At 40.6% G+C, this 13,101-nt stretch overlaps 1 protein-coding gene across 1 annotated transcript in view; it reads left to right on the top strand.

Moving 5' to 3' along the window:
* LOC131578974 (transmembrane protease serine 11E-like) overlaps nucleotides 1–13,101 on the top strand; it is a 39,796-nt gene that overhangs the window by 16,900 nt on the left and 9,795 nt on the right. Inside the window, exons 5-6 of the mRNA XM_058838327.1 lie at nucleotides 5,375–5,442; nucleotides 8,615–8,778. Coding sequence (XP_058694310.1) covers nucleotides 5,375–5,442; nucleotides 8,615–8,778 — 232 coding nt within the window. The remainder of the gene's footprint in view (nucleotides 1–5,374; nucleotides 5,443–8,614; nucleotides 8,779–13,101) is intronic.

The raw sequence follows: 13,101 nt of genomic DNA on the forward strand, positions 1-13,101 counted from the left end.
AGTGATTCAAGATGCAAACCAGTGATCAAAATCTGGCTGGTCAAGAGAGTGGCTGCTTAGATCCTGGTGTTGTCCCAAGGAAGAATCCAAATTCAATACTGAAGTTGTGTGCCTGGTGGTATTTGGGCACTTGTACGCTGAACATATTACTAATGATCTTCCTTAGATTTCACAAAACTGTTATTTTCCTAAGAGGTATTTTCTCTTGTATTTCAGCTCCTTACTTCTAAGTATTGTTTAAAAAAACCCCCAGAATGTACATAGTAATTTTCCTGGGGAAAGTGTACTATTTTGGGAAGAAGAAAAACCACAACCACAAAGCCTTTCTCTGGATATTGACACGGAAGCTTTTCTCACCAAACCTGACTTTTCTCTCCAAAAGTTGGAAAATCCTCCCCCTAAGTGGACAAAATTTTAATAGCAGTGTGAAAGTTTTAGGAAACTAATTATGGATAATTGAAAGCAGGGAGTAGGAATGAGAATACTTAGGTGACCTTAATTCCAGCTGTCACTAATACACATAACTATAATGAAACACTCATGTCATTACATGCCTTTGAGATTGGTTGCACCAAGCATAAGCATGGAACTTTAAATCCTGACATTATCCCATGTATTAGTCCTCTTAACTTCTTTTATCCGAAAGACTGATCTTTTTAGGAACTGCTGTACAAGGACAATTATTCCTCTTTTGCAGATGTGGCCTCTGGGAACCATCCAGCTGAGCTCCTTATTTCAGTGCAGTCAGGCAGTGCTCACTCACCCCTCAGCTTTAGCAGCCCTGTTAGCTTAAACTCCATGAGGAGTTTGTGATGCCATTTGCTGATGTTTGGGATCACACAGCTTTTGCCCACTGTGTGACCTGCTGTCTTTGTGTGTGTGGTTTCTGATGGGGAGGTTTCTGATCCTCCAGTTTTACTGAAGGCATGGGGACCACTGCACTTGCTCTCCTTCAGGTCTGTTTTCTTCTCCTCAGGTCTGTGGCTGTAGGGCTGTGGTAGTAATTGGATTGTCTGTTTCCAAGGAGAGTGTGATGTCCACATCCTGGTTTGGAACATTGCCACATTCTTTTCTTTGCTGTCCCTGTCAGTCTTTCTCCTTGTGTCCTCTCTCAACCCCTTAGCAGAAATTAGGGCAATAAAAATGTCATGTTCTCAAAGGAACAGCTACTGGATTTATATTATGGTCAGTTCTAGAGGTCTCAGCATGTTGAGCTGTAAATTGGGGAGAGTCACTGAATCAAGTGGTATGTTGTAATTAATATTTATGGTCAAAAAGCTTTAAAAATCACTAATAATAGGCTTTATATCCTAAGAAGCTACTGAGGTAAGAGGAAGAATGTGGTATGAGGATAGTTGTTGAAGGACTAAACTGGCAGCAGGCAAAAAAGCAATACTATTGAGCAGCAAGAAGCTCTGTGCTCCCAAGCCTGCTGAATGATTTTGAACATCCCATGCAAGTAACCTAGTGTGTTCAGCAAATATTCCCAAGGAGAGTTCTGTCAAACTAGATTTAAGATAACTTCTGGATAAACCTTGGGACCCAGTGTGCGGTGGCAGAGCAGTGTGTGGTGGGAGAAAGCGAGGGATTGACACAGCCAGCCTTGCTGGGTCACTTACAGACAGCTCCACACATTCCGGGCAGGCCCAGCTCATGTCAGCTCCTGGAGCAATGGGATCCCTGTTGTGACCTATTTCCAGAGCTTGGGTGTTTTTTGGGTCCTAGGGAGGAAGGACGTATTGTGTGACTCTGAAATCACAGAGGTTTTTACAAGAAGAATCACAGAGATTTCAGTAGGTTGCACATGACCCTTAGAAGGTTAAGCAAGGTGTGACACAAGAAAAAGAGTATGATGATGAAATCTGAAGGTTTTTGAGACAAAGTCTTGTTCATCAAAGTATAAAACAATATCTGGCTACAATGAACAAGGAAGAATTTCCTTTTTGTCTGGATTTGTACAGGGGGGAATGTTTTGCCCTCTTACTGCATCTTTGGTGCTAGTCACTATTAGTTACTATATTGGATGGACCAGCACTCAGGATCAAAATCCAGTTTGTCTAAGAAAATTGTTCTGCATAGAGAGAAGTGTAGTAAAAAGTATAGAGAATACAAAATTTAACTGAAGAAATTAGAAATGTCACTAAGCCAAGTTAGCCAGTAAACATTAGCTAAAAGAAAATCTTGGTTTTTCAAATGCTAAAATAAAGGCTGTCAGGAGAATGCTTCCCACTTGAAAGGAGCAGGACTTGGCACTTGGTTCAGAATGCTCATAGACCTAGCCTGCAGCAACAGCTGTCACAGTTGAGCTGTTGCTAGATGAGGGCCAGGAAAAACAGTGAGATGCACTTAAACAGTGACAAATTTAAGGTATCTGGTCATGACAGTGTCAATTTTGAGGGGATGTAATCAAAGCAAAACATTTAAAATGAGTGTAAATGCTTTTTCAAAGCAGGACCAGATCACGCCTAGTCACTGGACAAAGTCCTAGTTGCTTTTGCTCCCACAGTTGTGACTCAAGCTGAGAATAAAATTATAAGCAGGATGGAGAGAAGTGTTTTCTGTTTGGTGTTTTTTCACCAAAAAAGGAATCGTAAAAATATAAGGCAGAACATTAATCTCTGAAAGTTCTTATCTGAAGGTTTCTTCCTACATAGTCTCCTCTTATATAAACTCTGCATGAATATAAAGATTACTATTAATAATTCAGGTTACCAAAATCATAGTTGAAGGAAACAAGATATTTGAGTCATATTTGCCAAATGAATTCATTAGCAGGTGAGTGGTAGGCCACAGTGCAGAGTTTTGGCTAGCCTTTCTTCCATGATAAGACACAGTAGATTGCAAAAGTAAAAAATGTTAGCTCACATTTGAAGGTGTTAAAGGCCCTGCAAGTTTCACTGAAAACAAAGCTACCCTTCAGTTATTTTTTTGTCTGTGGGTGATGTAGTGCTAAGGCAGCTCTTAAAGATGGGAAAGTTAGTGACAGTGTGTAATGGCAAAAATGCCTACTTTCTCATTCAGATATGAAAGTGTGAAAGAGAATGGAAGTAACACAAATTCGGTATAATTTTAAATCATATGCTTCCTGTTTTCCCCATGAAAATAACTAACATGCCTTCTGGATTGAATGCTCTGAAAACAGTGTCTGTTGCTGAGTTTAGTTGCATTTGGACTCCATAGATTCTTTTTGTTAAGAGCACTGTGTAGTTGTGTTTTGTGAGACACCACTGGAAGTTTTTGTCTCTGGTGCAGCACACTGTGTTCCTTATCATACTGTATGGAACATCTTGGAAGTGGTCCAGGCTGAGGAGAACAGGAGAAAGCTGAACATGTTGAGAGTACAAAAACCACAATCACTCAAGCTGCTTAGGCTGTAACAAAGATACACAAGAGATTGGATGATAGAAATAAGGATCCCTGTATCTGCTGCAGAAGTGCAGGTGGAAAGTATAGCAAAAACACTTGACATCAGAGACAGTCAGGGATCTTGAAAACACTACTGCCAGGAGGAGATAAAGGGTTAAGAATGTCAAATGGATGCAATCCTGCCTTGCAAGGGATTGCGAATTCCTGCCCTCTTCACTCCCAAGCTGAAAGTCACTCTGCTTTCACTGTACTTGTTAGCAATGCAGCAGCTTGAGGTGCATCTCAGCCCAGCTCAGGGCTCTCTTTTGGTTGCAAAGCACTCTGCAAAGAAGCCACTGTCCCAGACATCTCAAAAGTTCTCAAAGACAATGTAGCCAAAGACAGCACATGCCACTGCATGCCACGAAGCTGGCAGTGCTGCTAGGCCACATGCTTCTGCTTACACAATCACTGGTGAAGCAGTTAACACTGCGACAGAAACGATAAGCAAATGTTATCATTAATAAAAGCAAAGCAAAACCCCTGTTTGGTCTAAGGGCAACTGCTTCCAATAATGGGGAGAGGTTGTGGTGGAGCAGGATGCAGAATTATAGGAAATAAAACTCTTTTAAACCAGACGCATCATAAAATGCAGTGGTAGCAGCTGGCAATCTACAAAGTGAAAGGATAAAATGCGTTCTGCATATCTACAGTAGGTTGTTGCAGTTGAGATGTCTTTTTCCATAGAATTTTGTCTGTTCCAAATGCCAAACTAATTGCAGATAATTGCCACTAAGAGCAAGGTAAAACATCAGCTAAATGCATGACCATTAAAAATGTTTCTTTTTTTTCCTTACTAATGTATGCTTAAAACAACCTTAAAATAATTACTGTGCAGTCTCCACCTTGAAATTATTCTTCTTCAGTATCCCTGTGTAATGCCGTGAAGCTTCATCTTGTGACAGCCAAAGCTGGAAAATGGGGGGTTTCTCTTCCTTGTGAGGAATCACCCCCAGATTTCATGCTTACATACTTGTTTCTGTATCCGACATATTTCAACATACTAGTAGTTTGAGAAACATTGTTTTTCCCTTTCCTTTGGGAAACAGAGCATCTTGAGACCTGGCGAAAATAGACAGCCTCTAAGGGCCAGAAACCGAAAAAAAAGACAGCTTACATGATGTTATAAAGTGTTTCTGTGCAGTTTTTCCTGTAATGCATTTGATGTTTACAGGATATGTTCAATTTACTGGGTCTTGTAGGTAGGAGGAGTTGCTGCATAACTCACCAGTGACTCTGATATTTCTCAACCCTTCAGTGATCCCAAGCCATTCCTGGCAGAATTTCATGCCATGTTATATCACACTGAGCTGTCTCAGACCAATCATGCAATCTTGAGATGACATCTTGACAGGATGTGGTTAAGCAGGAACCAGTAAAGATGTTATTTGGGGATCGATTCCTTGGGAATGGAAAAGACTTCCAGTTTCTGATAAGAATTGCTTGTGTCCAAGCATCACAAGGGTGATAAGGGAATATGATAATCAAATAATAATTTGAAATTATCGGTGGCTTTGCTATAGATTTCTGTAAGACCAAGGGTAAATTCTGTGTCAGGACCCCTACAGGAGAGGCTGAGTGCACTGCAGAGCACATCATGCTGTGTCTGTTCTGTGGGCAGTCTTTAGGAAGCTGTGCTTTGGAAGACTGCAGCAGAGTGTTCCAAAGATGTTTATGGATTTCTCATTACACTTGGGAGTGGCCGAGACAGCACTGCAGTGGCACACTGATGTAGTCATAGGACATTTAGAAAAATGAGCTTGCTTTTTTATGATGTGCCTTAGGTCAAATGGGAAATGATTAGAAAAGGTCTGTGACAAATGTTATCTAGAGGCTGAGCTGCATTATGTTTCTTGGCTCTGTAAACTGTGAGTTTGTAAGTGAATGCTGTTCTCTGAATGCTCCTTCCAGCAATATGTCTGCTTCCTTCCTTTTTTGTTGTTATCTTATATTTTTCTTTTTTCAACAGATCGACAAGACATTTTACAATTCCATTTTAAGGAAAAAATACATCCGTTCACGCTTAATCAGAGTGAGGTATGTGAGATTATAATAAATGCACGCAGCTGAGATAAAATTAAATGTACAACAAGCCCAGCTAGAACTGATTCAGTAAAGTGTACTGTGTGTAAAACCAGAGCACAATCCTTAACTGAACATAATCTGGTTCTGAGCCTTGCTCTCCTTTGGATCTTAATGCAGAAGACACTCTTCAGTCAGTCCAAATTCCAGAAAGTTTGTGTTCAGATCTTGAGCAAGCTTTAATTATGAAAGCAGAGATAACTAAAGCCATCTGAAACCTAAAAGGATTTTCAAAACTATTTCTTACACTGTAATGCAAATGTCATTTCTAGCATTGCTGGAATGTGGTGGGCTGGGCTTGTCAAGTAAAACCAGGCTGTGCTGGCTCAGAAAGTCCCACTCATCTCTGTGGCTCTACGAATGGGCATAAGTAGGTGCCCAGAGAGCAGTAGCAGCACAACAGATGTGTGATAACTGCTTCTTGGTATGCTCCCTGCCTCCAGGTATTTACCACTTGGGAGTTCTTGAAGTGGTTGTAGTTTGTTTAGCAGCCCTTGGTGGCGTTATTTCCCAAGGACTTGTCTGTTGTCTCCTGGACTCTTGAAATCTTGGCCCTTTAGGAAGGAGATATTTGTGAAGAACCACCTCCTTTGGATCATTCCATGACCCCTAGCTCTTGTGCTGAAAGAGATGATGAGAAGTTGATTACTACCCCTCCTCTTCATGCAATTACTGATAACAGACACTCCCATCATATCCCTTTTCTCTCTTGTATTCAATAAGATCTGCTCTTCTCTTTTTTTTCTTTTTTTTTTTTTCCAGTTGAAAATCCCAGTCTACTCTGCATTCAGACTGTTTCTTATAATCCTGTTCCATATATCTCTCAGGTCTGCTGCTCCTGCTTTTTTGAGATGAAGGGATCAGACCCATAGTAGAGATTATCACTGAGCAATGTAGAGCTTTTTTTCCTCTTTTACTCTTTGTTCAACTGTCTGATTATGACATTATGAAACATAATGTCTGATTTGATTTTTAAACCACTGTTAAGTGCTGCAAATGATCTTTTTATAACTGTCTATTGTAGTACTAAGATCTTGTTCCTGAGTGACAGTGCCCATCACTTTGCAAATAAACCTTGAATGTCTTCATAATCATAGACTAAAGCTGCAAGACTAAGATCTAAAGATCTAATCCTTGTGAATGTGCTTCTCCTTGTTCTTACATGGTTTGTGACATCCTGCCTCTTCTTCTACCTTAGCTTAATCCCCAGTTACACACAGGTCATTATTGGAATGTAGCTTTAAGGATATTTTTTGATACTGAAATAGAGTGTTGCAAGCATAGTCAGGATGATTTAGGGATCTGAGAGGCCAATATATAGTTCATTACTTCTTGTTCCCAAGGACAGACTGAAGTACTAGTGATATTTGCTGTGTTGGATGCAAGATTTGTATGCACCAAAGCTTGCTTGCTTTTTCAGATATACACTCTTAATGCCTCTTCAAGGGCTCAGAGTCCAAGTTCTTTTGAGTAGGGTTATGGTTGTGAATTTACTTGGAAAGGACTGTGCCTATCTTTTGGCTCAGTATAAGTAATGCATTAATAATAATGCCCACTGCTCACTGAGAAAGACAATACTAATCTTACTAGGTGTCCTTGGCTCTGGATCTCTGCTATATAATAAGTGAATCAAGGTGGGCAGTACTTACCTGAAGGTTTCGAAAGGTGTGGTGTGCTTGCAAGAGTTGATACGGTAATTCCAGTGTGGCACAGCACAGGAAGAGGAGTGGGGGGAGAGGTGAGGGAACACCTCAGAAATGCAGAACAACACCCACAGTTGGATCAGATAATATATGGAAAATAAACGAAGCGACGATCATACTGAAGTTGGAACAAATGGAAAAAACACTCAGTTGAAAAGTTCATATATGACATCTCAGTCTCAATTATGAGCTTCTTGAGGCAAGGAGAGTGTCTTTCTGCTCACCTATGAACCACTTGGCATGCCTTGGGGTGCTTAAAACACATGGCCTTTTCTTTCCCTTCACTGGAAATATCAGAATATCTGTTTCAATTTGGTACGTTTTCCTTTCAAAGATTAAAGCCTGATTGCATGAGTTCTGTATAGGCTGCTGTCTTCTATTTTTCCTTTATGTAATTACAAATTTTCAAGACAGTGAGATATAGCTAGGAAATCTTCCCTTTTCCTGTCCTATCTAAAGACAGAGCAACCTGCTTTTAGTTCTCCCCCTGTATGAAGTAACTGTGATTTCATCTGTTGTGGCTTGTGTCTCATTGCTTCTTGGTTCAGGTGGGAGGAGGCACAAGAGAGAAGGTTACTGGTGTAAACTTTGTGATGACCAGGGATAAGCCATCTGCAAGTACAGAGCAAGATTTACTATGCCAGATTAGTCCGTCTGATGTTTGTAGTCTATCATTCCATCTCTTGCAGTATCTGATGCTTTAAGGAAAAGGAAATACTACTACCAGGTGAATTCAACATATTACAAGACTTTTCTCCCTTTTTTTTCCTCTGATCTTACATTAAAACTGTGGAATTGTGTGTCTCAGTGTGCGTGCTGCTTGCACTTTTCAATGAGGTGTTATAGGCCCCTTTTGTGATCCATCTCTTTGACTTTAACAAATAGACTGTGGACATGCTGCCAAGTTTCATTTATTGTTGCACAACATGAGGTTATTGAGAACATTCTCCAAGAGGTTGCTGTGGTGGAAGTAGATTGTGTCGTCTCTCCCCATCTCCCAGAAAGGTCCAAGTACCTTTTAGATGATGATTGTAAATTGTTTTTCTGTGTATGTACAGGACTGTTGAAAGGTCTGTGTAGATACCATTAATCATCTACCTCAAGTTTCTGAAGTGCTGTTTATCCAGCTTTTCATTGCAATCACATCAATTCATTCCTTCCTCTCTTATGTTTCGGGCATGTAGTCAGCAACTGCTTTTCAGACTGTTATAAAATTGGCCTGGCCATTTGTTCACAGAAAGCATCAAGCCACCTTTTAGCCTATGATGCATTTGACCATTCAGTGTTCTTGGAAATTTCTTCTCACAAGTTTGAAAATGTATATAATCTTTTATGTTATGTTGCCACTGCTAGAGCAGCTAAGATAAAAGCTAAGAAAGGCAGAAATGGGCTGAAGGTAACGAGACTCTTTCCTTGGTTTGTAGCCCAGATACTGATGGTGTGATGGCAGAGGCTTTGCTCACATTCTGGTTCTCCTCTACGGATTCTAGAGAAACATTGCGGGAAAGAGTTGGAAAGATCTTACGGAGGGGCTTGAAAAAATACACAGGACCTCTGCGAATAAATGTCCGATCTTCTACCGTCTCAAGTAAGTATATTCAATTTCTTTTAAAAGTAATTATTTCCATTTTCTGATTGAAGGGACTGAAAAAATAATATTTGGTGGGAGGATCAAAACCCTTGCAAATTTCCCAGAGGAAAGGGAAAGAAAGGCATAATGGTCTTACCTACATGACTTCTCAGGTAGGGATTCTACCCCCTTCTTCATGAATCTCCAGGATATGAACATTAACTGCACTATCTTCTACACTTCAGCTCTGCTACAGAATTTTTGTGCAGGCTTAGAATCTTGTCTCTGTCTTGGTTTCAGTTATATACAGTCAGCAATTTTTCTGGGTGTCAGACTTACCAAGAATGAGCTGCTGGTTGGCAGGTAGGGACAGATACTTGCTCCATTTGTTTTTGCAGAACAGCTTACTCCTAAGTGCAAGGGTGACAGTACAGTAACAGGGTGGGGGCTTGCTGCTTGCTATTTCACACTGGACTACTTGAACCAGCAGAAATCTGCAGAGGCTAGACAACTCTATTTAGAGAATAAGAAACCTAGGCCAGATTCCATGCTGGATGGATCCAGAGTTCCTCCCACTCAGAAATGAGCAGAAGCAACTTCTTGTTCCTCCTCTTGGTGCTTGAACTGGGCGTATAATTTTATTGTGGTAATGCAATGAAATTCAAATATGAGCTGTCACACCCCCATTGTTTCTTGATGGGCCAACAGCCTTCCCCTTTGGAATGGCTCAGGATGATAGGTGACATCCCTCTGGGCAAATAATCACCATTTCCCTGCAGTGTTGTTTATATGCCAGTAGTTCCTGTTCAACAAAGTGAACATGCAAATTCTTCCAGATAGTGTGTGGGCCTCAGAGAGATTCAAAGAGTTTTGTTTTTTGTTTACACAGTTGGGTCATGAGTTAGTGAATTTTGACTCCAGTTTAATTTGATGCTTTACGTAAAGGATAAAATTGGAAAGAGTACAAAAATTATTGTTAAAAAAGGACTGTGATCTTATCACGTCAAGCTGCTTTTATTCAGTCTGGAAAATGTGGGAAGCAATTCAAAACTGTTTTAGTTGACCTTGAACTGCCCCAGGATTGTTACAGTAATGCACTAATAGCTAATAAAAAAACTGGCTAATACAATTGAATTGCAATGTTTTCATTAAATAGTCTCACTAAGAGATGGCATCTTATCAAAGATGTGTGACAAACTTTGTGTTGCTTTTCTTGGCTCTCCCAGCCTTACCATAAAACACTGACCAGACAGGTCAGCTTCTCATTACAGGACTAGCATTGTGCAAGTGCTACAAGTGATACGAAGGAACATAAACAATACCTTGGCATTTCTAAGAGACAACAATAAAAGGCTCTCCAAAAAAAACCCCAACATTGATCTTTCTTTTCTAATAGGATTTCAGCAGTTTTATGAAGCTTAGGCCACCTCCTGAATGGTGTTGACAGGTTGACTCAGGAGAAGAGTATAGAATGGAGAGGTCATGTGCTTTTAGAGGAGCTGCTGGTCTCAATTTATAAACCTTATTCCTCACACCAGGGAGAAGTGACAATTTTCAACAGGTCCTAGAGGTCCAGTGAAGAATCTGCATTTTCTACTTTTCTCTCCCCTCCTGAAATATCTTGTCCACCATTAGTATTTAAACCATGGAAACCTAAGAAGCCCTAGACTTTTTCCATGCTCTTCAGACACCTTTCTAAATCTTGCTTCATTGTACCTTTTTGCCAACTGGAATCCTTATTCATCCTAAGGTATTTTTAGAATGACATTTTCATAGTGGCTTGTAAAAAGTCATTAACCTGTTCTTTCCAACTAACTTATAAAAATATTCTAATTTATGGACTATGATATAGCTTAGTTTAGCTAAGCATAGCTCACTAGCTGAACAAATCCAGGTCAGGTACTTATTTATATCTCATGCTAGGGGGAGTCTGATAAAGGGAACCTCCTTAAGTCTTCCTCCCCCGAAATAATCACCTTGTTGTTCAACACCATGTCTCAACTTGTGCTTTACTCACAAGTATTTGCCTTCAGAATCAGCTCCAACAAACTCCTCCAAACTGGGTGCTACACTTGGGACCTTCAAGCTGCAGTTCGGTCTGCCAGACTGGGATAGAAGTTGCTTTGCCTCTGCATTCTTGAGGATTGGGAATAAAGAGGGGATAAATTCTAAACAGACAATATATATTCTTAGTTTTTTTTTTCCAGTACAGAGAGAAGCTTGATCATACATATGTGAGAAAATAGAAAATGTGCAAAACTTCAAGGAAAACAACATAACACTGTGTCTGGTTTGTCTGTCACTAAACTGTAGATGTTCTCTATATAGGACTGCAAAAATACATTTTTTTCAGGGTACCTTCAAATGTATTGAAGTTCCTGCTTTCTTATTTAGCTAGACATCAGAGTCCCCTGGTCAAAGATGGTTTACATCTAGACATTCCCTCTGATTTTGATAGAAAATAAGAACTGATAGAATTCTCTGCACTTGTGTACAAACCCCACTAGAAGCCCAAATATTTTTCAGTGAAGAACTAAACAAACTAATTCCTACCTTCCCTGAAGAGCAGTGCAAGGGCAATCAAAGTGAGATATCAAAGTGTCAGATGGCTTGGCAACACCCATGTTAAGACTTGCTCTTCCACTGGCACTGAAAGAAGGTGTTGCAGTTTGCCTTCTGTATAGTTCTGGCAACAAAGAGATCTCCTACAAGGCTGATTTATTTTCCTGAGGGTTTCTTGGTTAGAAGTAGTCACCTGACAGTCTGGATCCGTCAGTAAAGCGTAGAGCAGCTTGCCAGACTATTTCCCTTTGTCAGGTAGGTTGGAAGTATCCCAAAATGTATTTTAGGGAATGTACTTCTGACGTCAGAAAGCAGCTGGTTGCAAGATCACTGGCACTGTTCAAAGTGAGTAGGAAGTATTCCCACCTGTTGCACAGCCAAAGGTTTTGACCATGAATAATGAGTCATGAATTGGTTTTAATCAACAAGCCAACTGTTATTGTTTCTATTTATCTGGAATCTTGGGCTTGCTGAAGCTCCTAACAACTACAAAGTACAGAACCTGGCAGACAGATTCTTACTTCTTTATTGAGTCTCCTGTGGGAGTCATGCAGATGAGTGTCTGACAGGGTTGATGAGGAATGTTCCATGATAAATAATGCGGAGCAGTCTAGATATTTGCACTGTATCAGCCACAACAGCATCTCTGGGGAGTGGAATGGAACATGAATCTGTATACTGGGAAACAGTGGAGATCTCATATTCCTTCACTTTGAGATCACTAGTTTGGCACAAGGTGGTACATTTCAGAAAGAGTCTAGAGGGAATGACTGAAATGGGAGGGACTGAAATGTATTTTCAAATTAGTAGTTTGCAAGGATATGCTTGTGATAAAGGAATTAAGCAGAAAGTCATCTTAACCTCATTTCTCATGACCCAGATACATTAATTTAATTGATTTTCTCCCTTAAACCTTGTTTTTTCCCTCCCTTGACTGCAGAGGTTCAGAGCAATTTGGGCTGGCTTTACTGTAGTGAGTTACTGATTGCAGCTGGGGCATGAGGGTAGGTCAGAAAGGAAAGTAATGCTAAAAATCATATCTGTTTGGTTACTTACTACAGAACTGGGACATAGCAGATCCCTTCTTGGGCTGCAGGACAACCAGATGGAGTTGGAAGTATGCTGTGAGGTGTGGAGCTATCTCTGCCTCATGGACAGGATTAAGATGTTGATGGGGGACAGTGGAGGGAGTCATAGATGTGAGGACAGGTGCAGTGAACACCAGCACGAAGGGAACAGCTGGGGTGACAGGGACAATTAGAGGCACAAAGCAGTTGTCATGTCTCTATCAGGTTACTCTGTGGAAGGAATGAGAATTGCACCACCTGTATCTAAGCTGTGCTTTGCTACTTCTACCAGAGTGCATAAATCTGGAGAGGTAATTCCTGTTGAGACAGCAGTAAGAATGTTGGAAGGTTAGTGGAGAGACATTTTAGGACGTATGAACTCTGTAACCACACAAGAGCATGCCTTTCCTGCCTAACACAAAGCTCAGAAAGATATTTTGCCATCTTTCGGGAAATTTCTGCAGTTCCTTTTGGGTACAGTTTTTGGAACACGACTGAATCTGCTGCTCTCATTCCCATTTCCCCCAGTACTTCAGACCTTTGTGGTCTTTACTGTAATTAAAGAGCATTAGAGTAGAGCTATTGTCCCCACCTCTGTCTACACTGCAGGACACCCACTCTGTGACATTCCTCTCAGCTGCCCCTGGTGACCTACTGAAACTCGCCAGCAATCCTCTTCTTGTCTGCATGAGCAATTGTTACCCTCCATAAC

This window comes from Poecile atricapillus, chromosome 4 (assembly GCF_030490865.1).
Source record: "Poecile atricapillus isolate bPoeAtr1 chromosome 4, bPoeAtr1.hap1, whole genome shotgun sequence".
Lineage (NCBI taxonomy): Eukaryota > Metazoa > Chordata > Aves > Passeriformes > Paridae > Poecile > Poecile atricapillus.